General features: G+C 34.6%; 1 protein-coding gene across 1 annotated transcript in view; it reads right to left on the bottom strand.

The window, feature by feature from the left end:
- Positions 1-13,449, bottom strand: part of LOC115440965 (IDLSRF-like peptide) — a 73,013-nt gene that overhangs the window by 12,612 nt on the left and 46,952 nt on the right. Inside the window, exons 2-3 of the mRNA XM_030165507.2 lie at positions 7,383-7,505; positions 997-1,125 (exon numbers count right to left, since the gene is read on the bottom strand). Of these exons, the coding sequence (XP_030021367.1) occupies positions 997-1,125; positions 7,383-7,503 (250 nt within the window). The 5' untranslated portion in view covers positions 7,504-7,505. The remainder of the gene's footprint in view (positions 1-996; positions 1,126-7,382; positions 7,506-13,449) is intronic.

The raw sequence follows: 13,449 nt of genomic DNA, 5'->3' as shown, positions 1-13,449 counted from the left end.
ACCTCCTTGAAACAAAGGCAAACTAACAATTGATCGACTAACTAACAACTAACAATCTTTTATTTTTTTTAAATGTATACATTTTCTAAAAAATCATGTGTGTATTCTTTGTGAATTTATCGTTCGCTTTAACGGTGAAGGAAAACATCGTGAGGAAACCTGCATATCCGAGAAGTTCTCTATAGGAATTTCGAAGGTGTGTGAAGTCTACCAATCCGCACTAGGCCAGCGTGGTGGACTAAGGCCTAATCCCTCTCAGTAGTAGAGGAGGCCCGTGCTCAGCAGTGGGCAAGTATATAATACAGGGCTGATATTATTATTACATATGAATGTCATTCAATGTACATTTTTGTTGATTTATATTTTTGAAGTACCATCCACCTCGATACTAAAACTTGACTACGCACGTGATCGTTTATACCGGCCGTCGGATACAGCGTTCGGATTAAGTGGTCCATTTAATGCCTTATAGCCTGATTTCACTGTTATTGTAGGTAGGAAACAAAATCTTTTCTAACATTTCGTTCACAGCGACGTAAAGACATATTATAGTATTATGGAATACAATTTTCTCAGAATGTCGCTACCTGATTCGGTCCCTTGGGGTTATGCTTGGGATGTTTTGAACTTCGCATGTTTTGAAATATGTGTCTTGTTTCGCCGATATACTTGAATGAGGATATAACGGTTTTATTCCTCGTGATATGAGGCAAATACTATTTGATATTTTATTATGTTTTATGAAAAAAACATCCGTATTTATATTTAAAGTCCTTTAACGATAGATCTTTATTTTGAGCATCTTAAGGTGCAATCATATGGTCTTACCTGCCTTTTTGTACTAATGTAGAGTCGATCGCAGCCCATCTAAATATCTTTGTTGCCGCAAAACGAAGGAAACAGCGTCCAAAAATGTGGTATCCTGCATAGCATCTTCAGATTTCGATGAAAAGACCTCTGTGTTTAAACTGTCCTAACTTAAGATTATACACTTACCAGCAGTGCAAAGCTTGGAGTCTTCGTCATATCCGTCGATACAGTCGGGAGCGCCGTCGCACAAGTATTGAATCGAGATGCAGTTACCATCCACCGGGCATTTGAAAGGCTCGTATGGATGGCAGTATTCTGAAACAAAAACACAGATTACCTATTTGATAACGATAATATTATAAGTATTTGTTGAGGTTGCATAGGCAAAGACAAAGCCTTTTTATAATACAGGGTCATTTTGACATCGCGTTACTAAATGAAACTACATACTTTGTTTACTTGGAAATAACACTTTACAATAAGTTACTCCAGTCTTAGATGTAAAATAAAAAAGTGTAAGATTCGAACAAAATAAATATCAATAAAAAGTAATTTTAATTTTACGCGCTCTAATGCCACTACTACTACTCTAAGAGAATTCGTTGCAGTTGCAACGCACACGCTTTATTCGCATTTAACTACATAATGATCATAAAATGAGAAAACTAAAACCAGGATTTTTCGTGAAAATGTTAGTTATTAATCGATGATTTTTGGCACAATATCAGGAAAGGTGAAGACGAGTATGTGGTTTCATTTAGTAACGCAATGTCAAAATGACCCTGTATAATGAGAACTGGCAGCATAATAGTAACTATTTGAATTATTGTATTTCGAATTAATAACAATGTACCTACTGTTGTTACTAAGCGCTGTGTTGGCTTGTTACGGTTGTATTCTAACGTGTAATATATTAGAAAATAATAAGTTCTTATTCTACCGAAAATCTAGTTTACTTTCACGCTTGTCCTGCTGTGCAACTCTGCAAGGGCGACTTGAAACCCAAGAATATTGCGCTAACAAACACGCAAAAACCTCCACATTATCAAAATGTTTCATATTTATACGATGTACTAACCGTCCTACAGCCACAACATTACATTACACTGGTTTTATATTATTTTTAACGGATACAGCAGCAATTAAGCCGGATAATGTTATTAACGCCGTCAGCGGAATGGCCGGCTGCCGACGGATTTGATGAGGGACTTAATCGGTGTCCCGGACTGGCCGGGTCCGATTTTATGTATTCAAACATGAACTGTAATTAAGTTCGTTTAGAACCCAAGTTGCTCCGTGACTGAATTTTTTATTGTAATTGGTATGACAAAATTGTTTTTATGAAAATATGAGTTACGTCTGTTTTTGTGTCGGATGCGTAAATTTTATTTAAGGTAGATTTTTATTTATAGGTAAATTAGTAAGTAAGCCTGATGGTGAGTGGTCATCATGGAGACACAATTTCACCAGTAAGTCTGCAGATCTGCCAATGTATTATGCCATACGTAGATATATTCAAACTTAATCATAATACACACGAAAGAACGTGGTTCATAAATGTCAATATTATTATGTAAAGGTATTTTTCATATTTAGTTCTTTATGTTATTAAAAACATTATACAACATCTAAAGTAGAAAAAAATTCAACATCCGTCTAAAATCAATAATACTTTTGCCTTTGAAATTCAATGAAAGGGAAAATTTTAAAATAGAACGATTACTACGCATGAGTGACATCATTGTCGTTACGGAGGGGTGTGCGAGCGAGACAGGAATATTTATATATTTCATATTATCTATTATTCAAAGTAAATTGGGACTGGAAGAGAATGACCATGGCATTAATTCCGTCCTCTATACATGTGTGGCACCAAATAGTGCCTGAGAAACATCCGGGAGTGGCCTTGTCCTCATCACTCACTCACTCATCACCTCCGTTAAACATCTGTTCCGCCTGGCTAATGATAAAGAGAAATACAAGAAGCTGACGGCTAACCTTCAACAATGAAGAGGCACTTAAGGAAGAAGAAGATACCATGTGTATGGTGTACAAAGTGTAAGTAAATAAATAAATTTTATTTTTACCATACTTTATTAACAAATACCTTAATTCGGGAATATACAAATTGAAATAGGGAAATTCGCCGTCCTCGACAAAGTTATAACTTAATTTAGTGCCCTGAGGCTTGAAGAGTTAGTTTACTATCAACTAACAAAGGGTCTAAACCGGTTTTGCTACTAGTACTTGACATTATTGGGGATTGATGGCCCAACGTTATTTCCGAGGACAACGAAATTAATCTTTCAAGACAATAGATAGTGCCCGTTTAGGACAGGAATTCTTAGAATAAAAAGAGATTTCAAACGTTTAAAATTATCTAACGTGCTAAGAAATCAGTAAATTATTTTAAAGCTGATGATAAATTCTAAGTATCTAACTTAAATAATTGATAGTCAAACAACGCTTTTTAACACATAAGTATGGAGTTTAATAAATAACCAGCTTTAAAACTGCATAAAACAAATAAACTTTAAACTTTACTCGAACAAAACCAAGGAACTATAAACACGTTATTCTGAGCAAATGCAGTTATCAAGTTTATTGCTGGCGCGCGCGGCGGAGTGTAGGTACATAAACTAATAACCTACGGCGGGTAATTCGGTTAACGGTAGCAAATGGTTTATTCACAAACTATAAATTGCAATTGAATTATAAGTTGCATGTTCAGAAGTAGTAAACTTTAAAACTCATACTGTATTTGTTAGGTTATTGTTTTGTGTATTGTCACATCTATAATTCTGAACGACGATTTATAGCTAACAAATTCTAACCATACTTTTAATGTGATAAGTAGTAGATTTAAAAAAAATTAAAGCTTCATACCAGAGATTTCTCTAAGAATTTGGAGGTTATGTGAAGTCTGCCAACCCTCATGAGGCCCGCGTGGTGGATAAAGGCCTAAACCCCCTGAGTAATAGAGAAGGCCCGTGCAGTAGTGGCAAAATGTATTTAACACTAATTATAAAAGACTAATTAAACGTAATAACTTATAACAAAAATAGACACTAAATATATTATTATGAACAGGAATATAACCTTTAAACTTTTCACGTTCCTAAATACAAGTATTTTATTAATATAATATAAAATTAAAGTGCCTAATTATTCATTGTACCGCATGAATTTGCGACAGGCTGAAATGACGCACGAATCTTAAATGCCACGTAAAAACAAAGACCTATTTTCGGATTTTCGCTGTAAAATTGTTCAGTCTACGTCATTTGGAATGAAAAGAAACTCAGGATAAGAATACATTTAAATGTATTCGAGAATATTGTATGTTTTACCTACTTATAATATTATTTATTGCCAATCACCAGTGGACAATCATTTTTCTGTTGTTGTTTAAAGAAAATTTGGGTGGTATTATTATAGTACTTATGCCCAATCTTTATGTTTATCATTAAGATAAAGTTTGCTAGTGGTGATATTTAATATCCGCCTGGATAGCGACCACTGTACAAAAGGTGTTAAAACCCGCCAGAGTCGCCCACGTAAGTGTCCCGTTCCGGGATCAGCCTGTATATCCGGTTCCAACAGGCCGGCATAATTTTGTCAACTGTCGAGGGGTAATCATCTCCCGTCAGTCGACATTCTATTGAATCCCACTCCACTTACCATCAGGTGCAGTTAGATCACTTTGCAGTGTGCATATAAAAAAGACAAGCATTTTACTCATTTCAGTTCAGTTATACGAAAATGAACTTACATAATTATAACAAGTTTACCACAAATATTTCCAAAGAAATAGCAAGACTTATGCAAACTATACTGTATATACAACAGTTTAAATTCAAACTAGATCACGAAGGAAGTGGAGTGTTAAAATGTAAATCGTTGAATATCGGGTCGAACGCTCGAAGGACAGACCGAGTGTGAAATTCCAAGCCGCGACGTGGTCCCGTTTGCGTTGGAAATGCATTTTGAAATATATTTTAGAGCAATAAAGTTGAATATTGCAGTGCTGTTTCTTTTATTATTGTGCCAATGCCATAGAACAACAGAGTGTTGTTTTATAAAGACGAACTACACGATTTTTTAAAAATGATGCTATAATGAATAGCCGCGAGTCGAGCCGTGTCTATTTATTTGTGGAATTGACTGCTGAAATTGCGACTTTAGCGGTGAAGGTAAACATCGTGAGGAAACCTGTATACCTGAGAGGTTCTCGATAGGAATTATTAATGGGTTGTGTGAAGTCTACTAATCCGCACTAGGCCAGCGTGGTGGACTAAGACCTTCTCAGTAGTAGAGGAGGCCCATGCCCAGCAGTGGGACAGTATATAATACAGGGCTGGTATTATTATTTGTTATACTATAATGTACTCCTGATGACAAAGTTTTTTCGGATCGCCAGCAGTTTTATAACAAAAATCCTAAGAATACCAATTTTAATAATATTTCTGTTAATGGATATTTTTTTGGTCCCTAAATATCTTATTTACGTAAAACCGAAAAACCACTTCACATCAGTTTGATACGAACAAGGCTACTTAAATTATACTTCAGAAGATAAAACTGTTATTCTGAGTTAGGATTTATTCTCATTAAGAGCTAAGAATAGATCGGTAGCTTCACTTCTACCAATGTTAGCTTAATTACAGTAAACTTTATTACGGTTAAGTAGAATCCGAAAGGAATCGAAAAGTAAACCGACAGAACTAGTGATTACATCGCGCCTAATAGCTACGGAACTTGTTCTGCAATTTGTAGTATAAGTTATGAGAAGTTAGAGGGGATAAACACTTACACAAGAGGGCTGGCAGCGACTGGAGGCATAAACAGACCTGGTTCTGCGTACCTTGGGAGAGGTCTACGTCCAGCAGTGGACTGCAACGGGTTGATGATAATGATGATGATTATGAGAGGGGATAATGTAGATCAGTACCCAAATACGAATATTTCCGTTATGGTATACTTTAAGTCATAGTTTTAATTAAGCACATTTTTTTACTTGAATATCGCTAAAATTCGAAATAAAAATAGTAGCATGAACATTGCGTGTGTGTAAACTTTGAATAGTAAATTGTGAAGGTATAGAACGTTGTGTGCCAAAATGTATGAGATTCGGCAGCTGGAATTCTTTTATTGACGCATAATATCGTCTAATGACTATAGATAAATACTTACCCCCTTATTCATAGACGTTTTTTATCTAACGACCGAGTAAGGCTGTGATAACAAGTCTGTTTCTCAGTGCTGACGGCATGGCAGTCTTCGCAGTGCATAGACGTAGGGCCGTTGTGATTGGCTAATATTGAGATACAACAATAATAACCAATCACAACGGCCCTATGTCTATTTCTCAGTGCCGTTGGGCACTGAGAAACAGGCTTGTTATCACAGCTTTACTCCGTCCTTAGATAAAAAACGTTTATGAATAAGGGGGTTAAACTTTAACGTTTTCTAACATGACTACGTTTGTTAGCCCGGCAAGAGTTGGCTTCGGCAAGCCACCAGACTTTTGGGTGAGCGCATTCAGCACTAGTAATCCAAACCTTAACTGACTTGATACGAATAATTGGCACAATTCTTTATAATTCATGGTAGTAAATACAGCTTTAAATAATTGTATATACCTATAGGTACATTTTAATGCAGTATTTTTTACACATTAAATACTGCTGCATAACTTAAACCGGTGTCGTGCGAAATTGGTAATAAAGTTAGGGCACTCTGACCGCAAGCTAGGCGAACTGTAATAAAGACGTATTCTTTGTCTACAGTTTTTAAAAAAGACAAATTTCATAAAGAACTTCTGAGCAAGTTTCAAAAAGATATCTTTTTACTATGCAGCATATCGCCGTTGAAAAAACTTTTGTAATTTTTAACACAAATGCAGAAGAAATACAGCTTGTTCGAAGACAAAAATGAGTAGAATATTTTTTGCACAAAAATCCTCGTGAAATCACACTTTATACATTAAAAAAGTAATACAAGAAATTACCTTTTTAGAAAAGAGACCAGTTTCTAATTATTTTATATCGCCTACGCTAATTACTTGGACTCGAGCGAGCGACAGAAAGAAATTACGTCCGTCTTTGTCCCGGATAATAAGGGGACGTTCCCGAGGGACTTTAGTTAATGAGAGCCGCTCGCAGATTTCAACGAGTTTGTGCCAGCTTCCAGATAAGATAGAAGGCAGGCATTACTTACAATTTAACTTGTTTTCAAGCTTAGTTCAAGTAAAATCTAGTAAGACTAAAAGACGTAACCTTTTTTTTTTCAAAATCAATCGACTATGAATTCAGGCGTGTAATTTTAATATGATTTTACGGTTAATTTATCAAAATTTTAAGTAATAAATATTATCCTAAAATATCCTTTCTATTTCATCCATATAATGTTATGATTCTCCCAGAACTGTTGATATTTTTTTGATAATCATGGATAATTATAGGTATAATTTATAACCATTTAACTCATTGCGTGTTTGTTGGACAATGCTACAAAACCTCATGATCATGACTTGCACATTCGTTTTACACTTGCTGTACAGTTGTACCTACCAGAGCGCTTGGTGTGGTGCCCATAGAGACGGTTGAGGTCCAGCGCGAACACGCTGTGGGGCAGGGCGCAGCTCATGGCCGCCAGCGCGGCCACGCACGCCGCCACACGGCACGTAGACATCGCTGCAACACAAGTTCACCGTTAATACATACGAGTCCATATCATAAAAAAAAGAAAAATCAGGTAGGCGAACATAGTTGCACTTATGATAAGTCAAGGTATATAAGAACATTTAATTATTACTTAGATAAAGTCGCTTATATAAACTAAAGATAATTTATATTGGACATAAAATAAATTAAAGTCTAAAAGTAAACAAAGAAGCCAGCTCGGGCTGGCAGGTAAGAAGAAATAATCTTAATAAAGATAAAGAGAGGAACGCGTCGCGATTCTCACCAGTGAGAACATTAAAAGCCCTAACCTAGCTAACCTATCAGTTGCTTAGAAGACACCAGAGAGATTGAAGAAGTTCTAACTGTTCATTTTTTTTAATTCGTGCATGACAAAGTGACCCCGTTGAACCTGATGGTAACTGGGGTGGAGTCAAATAGAAAGTTGACCGACGAGAGATGGTTACCCCTCGGTAGTCGATACAATTATGCCGGCCTGTTGGACCCCAATATACACAGGCTGATCCCAGAACGCGACACACTTACATGGGCTACGATGGCGGGTTCTAACACCTTGTCTACGGTGGTGCTGTTTTCAAAGAATTTGTTTTTTGTCTTATTTTCTCTGATAATTAAAATATACAAAATAAAACAAAAGAACCTGGTTGAAGCATTTTCGTCATACTTTCTCTGGCAAATAAAAAAATGAAACAAAGGAAACAATTGTAGCAGTAGTATTACCGCGTTCAAACAGAAAACAATATTTCCAACTCCGTTCAATAGAAATACATTAAGGCGATACCTCAAGGTCCATTTTCATACATTTTGTTTCGGCTTTAATCTGGGTAACTAAACAAGTATTGGCAAGTAAAGAATTTAAATTCACGTCTAGTTAGTGATTAGTTCTCGCAGTTGAAAGAAAAACGTAAAAATAATTAATAATCATGGATATTTCGGCCTTTAAAATTTAATATGACGAAATTTTAAAGGCAGAAATAACACTAACTAGACGTGAATTTAAATTCTTTACTTGCCAATACTTGTTTAGTTACCCAAATTAAAGGTGAAACAAAATGTATGAAAATGGACCTTGAGGTATCGCCTTAAACTTTGCAATTAAAATCTAAACTACAGACATTATCATAACCTAACTATGAGTAGAACCTAACTTGGCACAATGTACAAGAACACGCTCGTTCAAAACTAATAGAACTAAAGCAAACACAAGTTTTCGTTCCGAAGCACAACTGATATTAAACTTTCAAACTGGTCATTAATTTGTTATCGAAGTATGGCAGTTTGTAACTTCGTAATTGATTTTTATACAGAAATATGAGAACTGGCAGATTGTATTATTAGTACTTTTAAACATAAGGTTTATTCGTGGATGCGCCTGCGTGGGGAGTCGTTCCCGCTTCAAACGTTTCTTCGTGACCAAAGACATTAAACAGTATAGTTTATCAATATCTTAGATCTCTTTGTACGTGACACATCACACATAGCGCAATCTGTATGCCAGAGTTAACAAGGTCATATAAATCAGATTAATTAAAAAACGGATAAAAATGTACATATGTATTAATTTAGGACAAGGTTTATTCCGAGTGCCAAATAACATCCAAATTCGTCCAGTGTTTTCTGTGTTTTCTGTGTTTATTTCTTACAAACATGCAAATTTTTTACCAAACTTTTGCATTTATATTATAAGTACTACCTGTATCTAACACTAGCGTTGCTTGCGGTCCCACTCCTGTGATATTATTATATTTTTGATATTATAATATTATTTTTTTGGAATAAATATTTTCCAGGGTTAAAAAGTACTCAGAAATAATGTTCCCTAAGAGTGTTTAGTTAGTTTAGTTCCTAAGATTAGCACGTTCTGACGAACAAACTCTTCAGCTTTATGTATTAGTATAAATAAGAACAAAACAAGACTAGGTGTTGAAATAAAACTATTTTACGGTTTTTTAAATTTTTCCCGCCGTTTCGAAGACTGTAGCCTTCGTAGTTCGTGGTAACAGAAGACTGAGTTGTTGGTCATCCGAAAAGTCAAAGTTACAATAAAAAGGCAAAGTCTTTAAAACGTCGGGAGAAAATTGCAATATAAAAAACCCCAATTAAATCAGTAAAATAATTTTACTTCGATATATAACTAAAATACGCGGTAACATTAGAAATCATTACGACTACGTGTTGCCTTCAAAGTCTCTCATAATAAAAATGTCTTTATGTACGTTTCTTTCATATAAGTACGTAGACAAACATCCAAACTCCCAGGCTTCGAAACAACTTTACAAACTTGCGAATTTTGTATTTAAAGTATTAGTAAGAAGTAGGATTAGCAAGATTTCCCTTGAGAACTGTCCAAGTCGAGGTGGGTTGTATGTAATGAATAATTAATTAGGTCCCAAGTTTGCCTCTAAAGATAATATTATCAGTAATTAGAAAGTTGCATATAACCAAAAAATTATATAAAAAGATAATGATTTCTTATGTTTACGATAATGTTAGACATTTAAATTAAACTATTTTACGGATTCGCGGTATTAATATTAAGACCGGCTGCCAGACTTTAAGACACTGTGAGCTCATTCTACGTAGATCGGACCACCAACAGCTAAAAATTAAAAAAGTTGTATATTTGTATAATGCAGGTAGATATTGTAACTCTGACTTTGCGGATGAACAACACCTCAGTCCCCCCCCGTGACCATGAAGGCTGCAAAGTCTTCAAAACGTCGGGAGAGAAATAAAATATTAAAACCGCAATAAAATCCGTTAAATAATTTAAATATAAAATCATTTTTACTCAGGCCATTTTCTAGAAACTTCCCAACACATAATAATAAAAACTTTAGGGCGAAATACGGCTACATTTCCTTCACCATCATACTTCTCTGTAGTATTGTATCTCTAAATGGGCCCGAAAAGGTTTCCAACTTTGTATTCCCAAACGTGCCATTAAGCCGGAGAACATTCATGCGCTCCTTCGTATGCAACATTAAAGTATAAAAGAACATTACGAGTTTATAATCGCGTGGTTTCATTCGGATGTGACAGGTATTAGGGGTTTCCAACCCCATGGGTACTGACGGAACTTCGTTATGCTTTAAACAGTTGTTTATTTACCACTTCTTCTTCGGGTAGTCATCGCTTAGGTAGCTAGTGTTGTATGTAGGTTAGTTAGGTTAGATTTTTTATTGTCCTCACCGGTGTGGATCGCGACGCGTTCCTCCCTTTATCTTTATTAAGATTATTTCTTATTTCCTGCCAGCCCGAGCTGGCTTCTTTGTTAACTTTTTAGAATTTAATTTATTTTATCTCCAATATAAATTGTCTTTAGTTTAAATAAAGACTTTATCTAAGTAATAATTATATATTCATATGTACTTATCATAAGTGAAAATATGTTCACCTACGTAATAAATAAAGCATTTTATTTTTATTTATTGACTAGCTTTCCCTCGCGGCTTTGCCAGAAAGAGTTTCGGTGATAAAAGTCCGATATATATTTTTAGGGATAAAACTAGTCTATGTTCTTTCAAGGCTTTATCTTCACACAAAATTTTACCGAAATCCGTTTCGTAGTTTTTGAGTTTATCACGTTCAGACAGACGCGGCGGTGAATTTTATTTTATAGTATGTAAGGAAAATATATTGAAAGTTGTAATTTTATCGTAAAGTTTTAATATTTTTTATTGGAAAACCAAAGGCTGACATACATCTCAATCTATATATATATATATTATAAAACAAAATCCCGTTTTATGTCTGCGAGTATGTGTTCGATTTTATCGAAATCTACAGAACGGATTTTTATGAAATTTAGTAAGGAGATAGTTAAAGACTCTTCGAAGGCTAATTTCTAATTCGGAAGAATATATAGTAGGACTTTTATCCCGAAAAACTCCTTCACGCGGTCGAAGCCGCGAGCAAAAGATAGTAATTTACAAAATCAACAAAACAAATAGCTATTTACGGGCTTTTACGAGTACCTAACATCATACGTACAATGTAGACGTTTATATAAATTTATGAGTAAGAGTAGTTAATCATTTTGTATGTTGCCACTCTGTCGATCTGAGTCAGGTGTCTTCGTAAAGAAAGGAAGGCTTTTAGCAGCCATCGCACCGTAGAGATGCTTGTGTTGAAGAGATCTATGTCATTTTTTTCGCAAATTGTGTTAAAATTCTTGCTTGCTCGTACTATGTAAGTATTTTATCTATAATTAGAGGAAGTTAGTGGTACTTGAATAGGAGGATTAAACCATTAAAGGGGATATATAAACAAATATAATATTCGATACGGAATCCTCGTGCCTGATTTTTATGCAATTTATGAATGAATTTTTAATAGAAGGTAGTATTTAAATTAGGTGTGCAGCCATTTTAAATGCTAGTATCCATTAACACGCTAACAAAATCAAACGAAACTGCGCCGATTAATATGCTACACAAATAGCAACTTTATGAACGCCAATAGTCGACAACAGCTCTAAATTTATGAACAGAGGGTAATAAAATGTGCTCGCAGACATTAAGCGCGCATTGATTATACTGTCTGCCTCATAAAGCATAGCATGACAATACAGTTCAAATTGCAGTGAAAGCGAATATAAACGTTATCACACGCCATGTCGGCACTGACGATTTATTGAGGAAATGTGTTTCACGCGTCCGGGCTTTATAAAAGTTTTTCTTAGTATTTTTCCGGGCAATGAAATGAAATAATTTATTTGAACGTATAAATGTTATACATTATTTTACCCCGTCAATATTACCTCTGCCACCAGTTCTTGCAGTTCTTACCAGCGAAGAACGGGCAAGAAAGTCTTGTGTTCTCTTATCAAAATCAGTTTAAGGTATAAATTATAGTGCATGATACAGAAAAAAATATTTTTTTTAAAATCATGTTTAGAGCAGTGATTCAGCGGTTCCTGCTTGCTTCGAATAAACATCTAACCATATCAACACTCACACAAAATCACCTTCATAACAATTCGCAATTTTATTAGAAGAAATAACATGTCTAATATTGTTTCAACAATAATCTTTTTTTCTAACGGTGGCGTCGCTAGCTGAAACAAGTTTTAATAATAGAATTGCAATCACATAAAAACAGCTTCATAACAATTCGCATATTTATTGGACGAATTAAAATGTCTAATATTGTTTTTGACAATAATCTTTCTTTCTAATAGAGAGCTGCAAGCTGAAGCGAGTTTTAATAATAGAATTGCAATTTTGGAAAATGAAACACAAAACTCATATCACAACCGCACTAACTACGACTGGCATAAATTAGACACAATTTCCACAGTTTGAACACAACTGGGATGTTAATCTAAATTCTAGCATGTGTTTGTGAAGCTTTTGAATTAATTAAAACTTATATGCATTTATTGAATAAGTCACTTCTTACTTTATCATATTTCTTGCATTTGACTGTATAATGTTTTATAATACATGTAATCCTGCTTTTAATGTGTGATTATTTTAACTAACACTAGCTTTAGTTTTTCGCCCGCGTAAAATAATTTTTCCTAGATAAAAGTACTAACACATATTTTAGTGAGATAAAAAGTAGCCTCTTTCCTTTCCAGAGTCTTAAACTGTCTCCATATCAAATATCATTGAATTCCATTCGATAGTTTTTGAGTTTATAGCGTTCAGACAGACAGAACGAAGCGGCGGGGTACGTTGTTTTATTGTATTTAATGATCTTAATCTCAAATGCTTTAGATTTCATGTATATATTACAAAATAATAAAACAAATTTCAATAATATTGCATAGAACACAAGTTTAGCGGTTTTATAGTTCTAAACATTTCTTGACAAGGGGTGAAATTCATTTTCAAATATTTATTTAAACATTAAATCTAAAGATCTCCAGCACTAACATATATTTACGTACAAGCGTTTACAGGCGCATGTAATATTTCATTAAACACTG

The sequence above is a fragment of the Manduca sexta genome, chromosome 6, assembly GCF_014839805.1.
Source record: "Manduca sexta isolate Smith_Timp_Sample1 chromosome 6, JHU_Msex_v1.0, whole genome shotgun sequence".
Classification (NCBI taxonomy): domain Eukaryota; kingdom Metazoa; phylum Arthropoda; class Insecta; order Lepidoptera; family Sphingidae; genus Manduca; species Manduca sexta.
The sequence above is the reverse complement of the archived record's forward strand: the minus strand, read 5'-3'. Positions and strand labels throughout refer to the sequence as shown.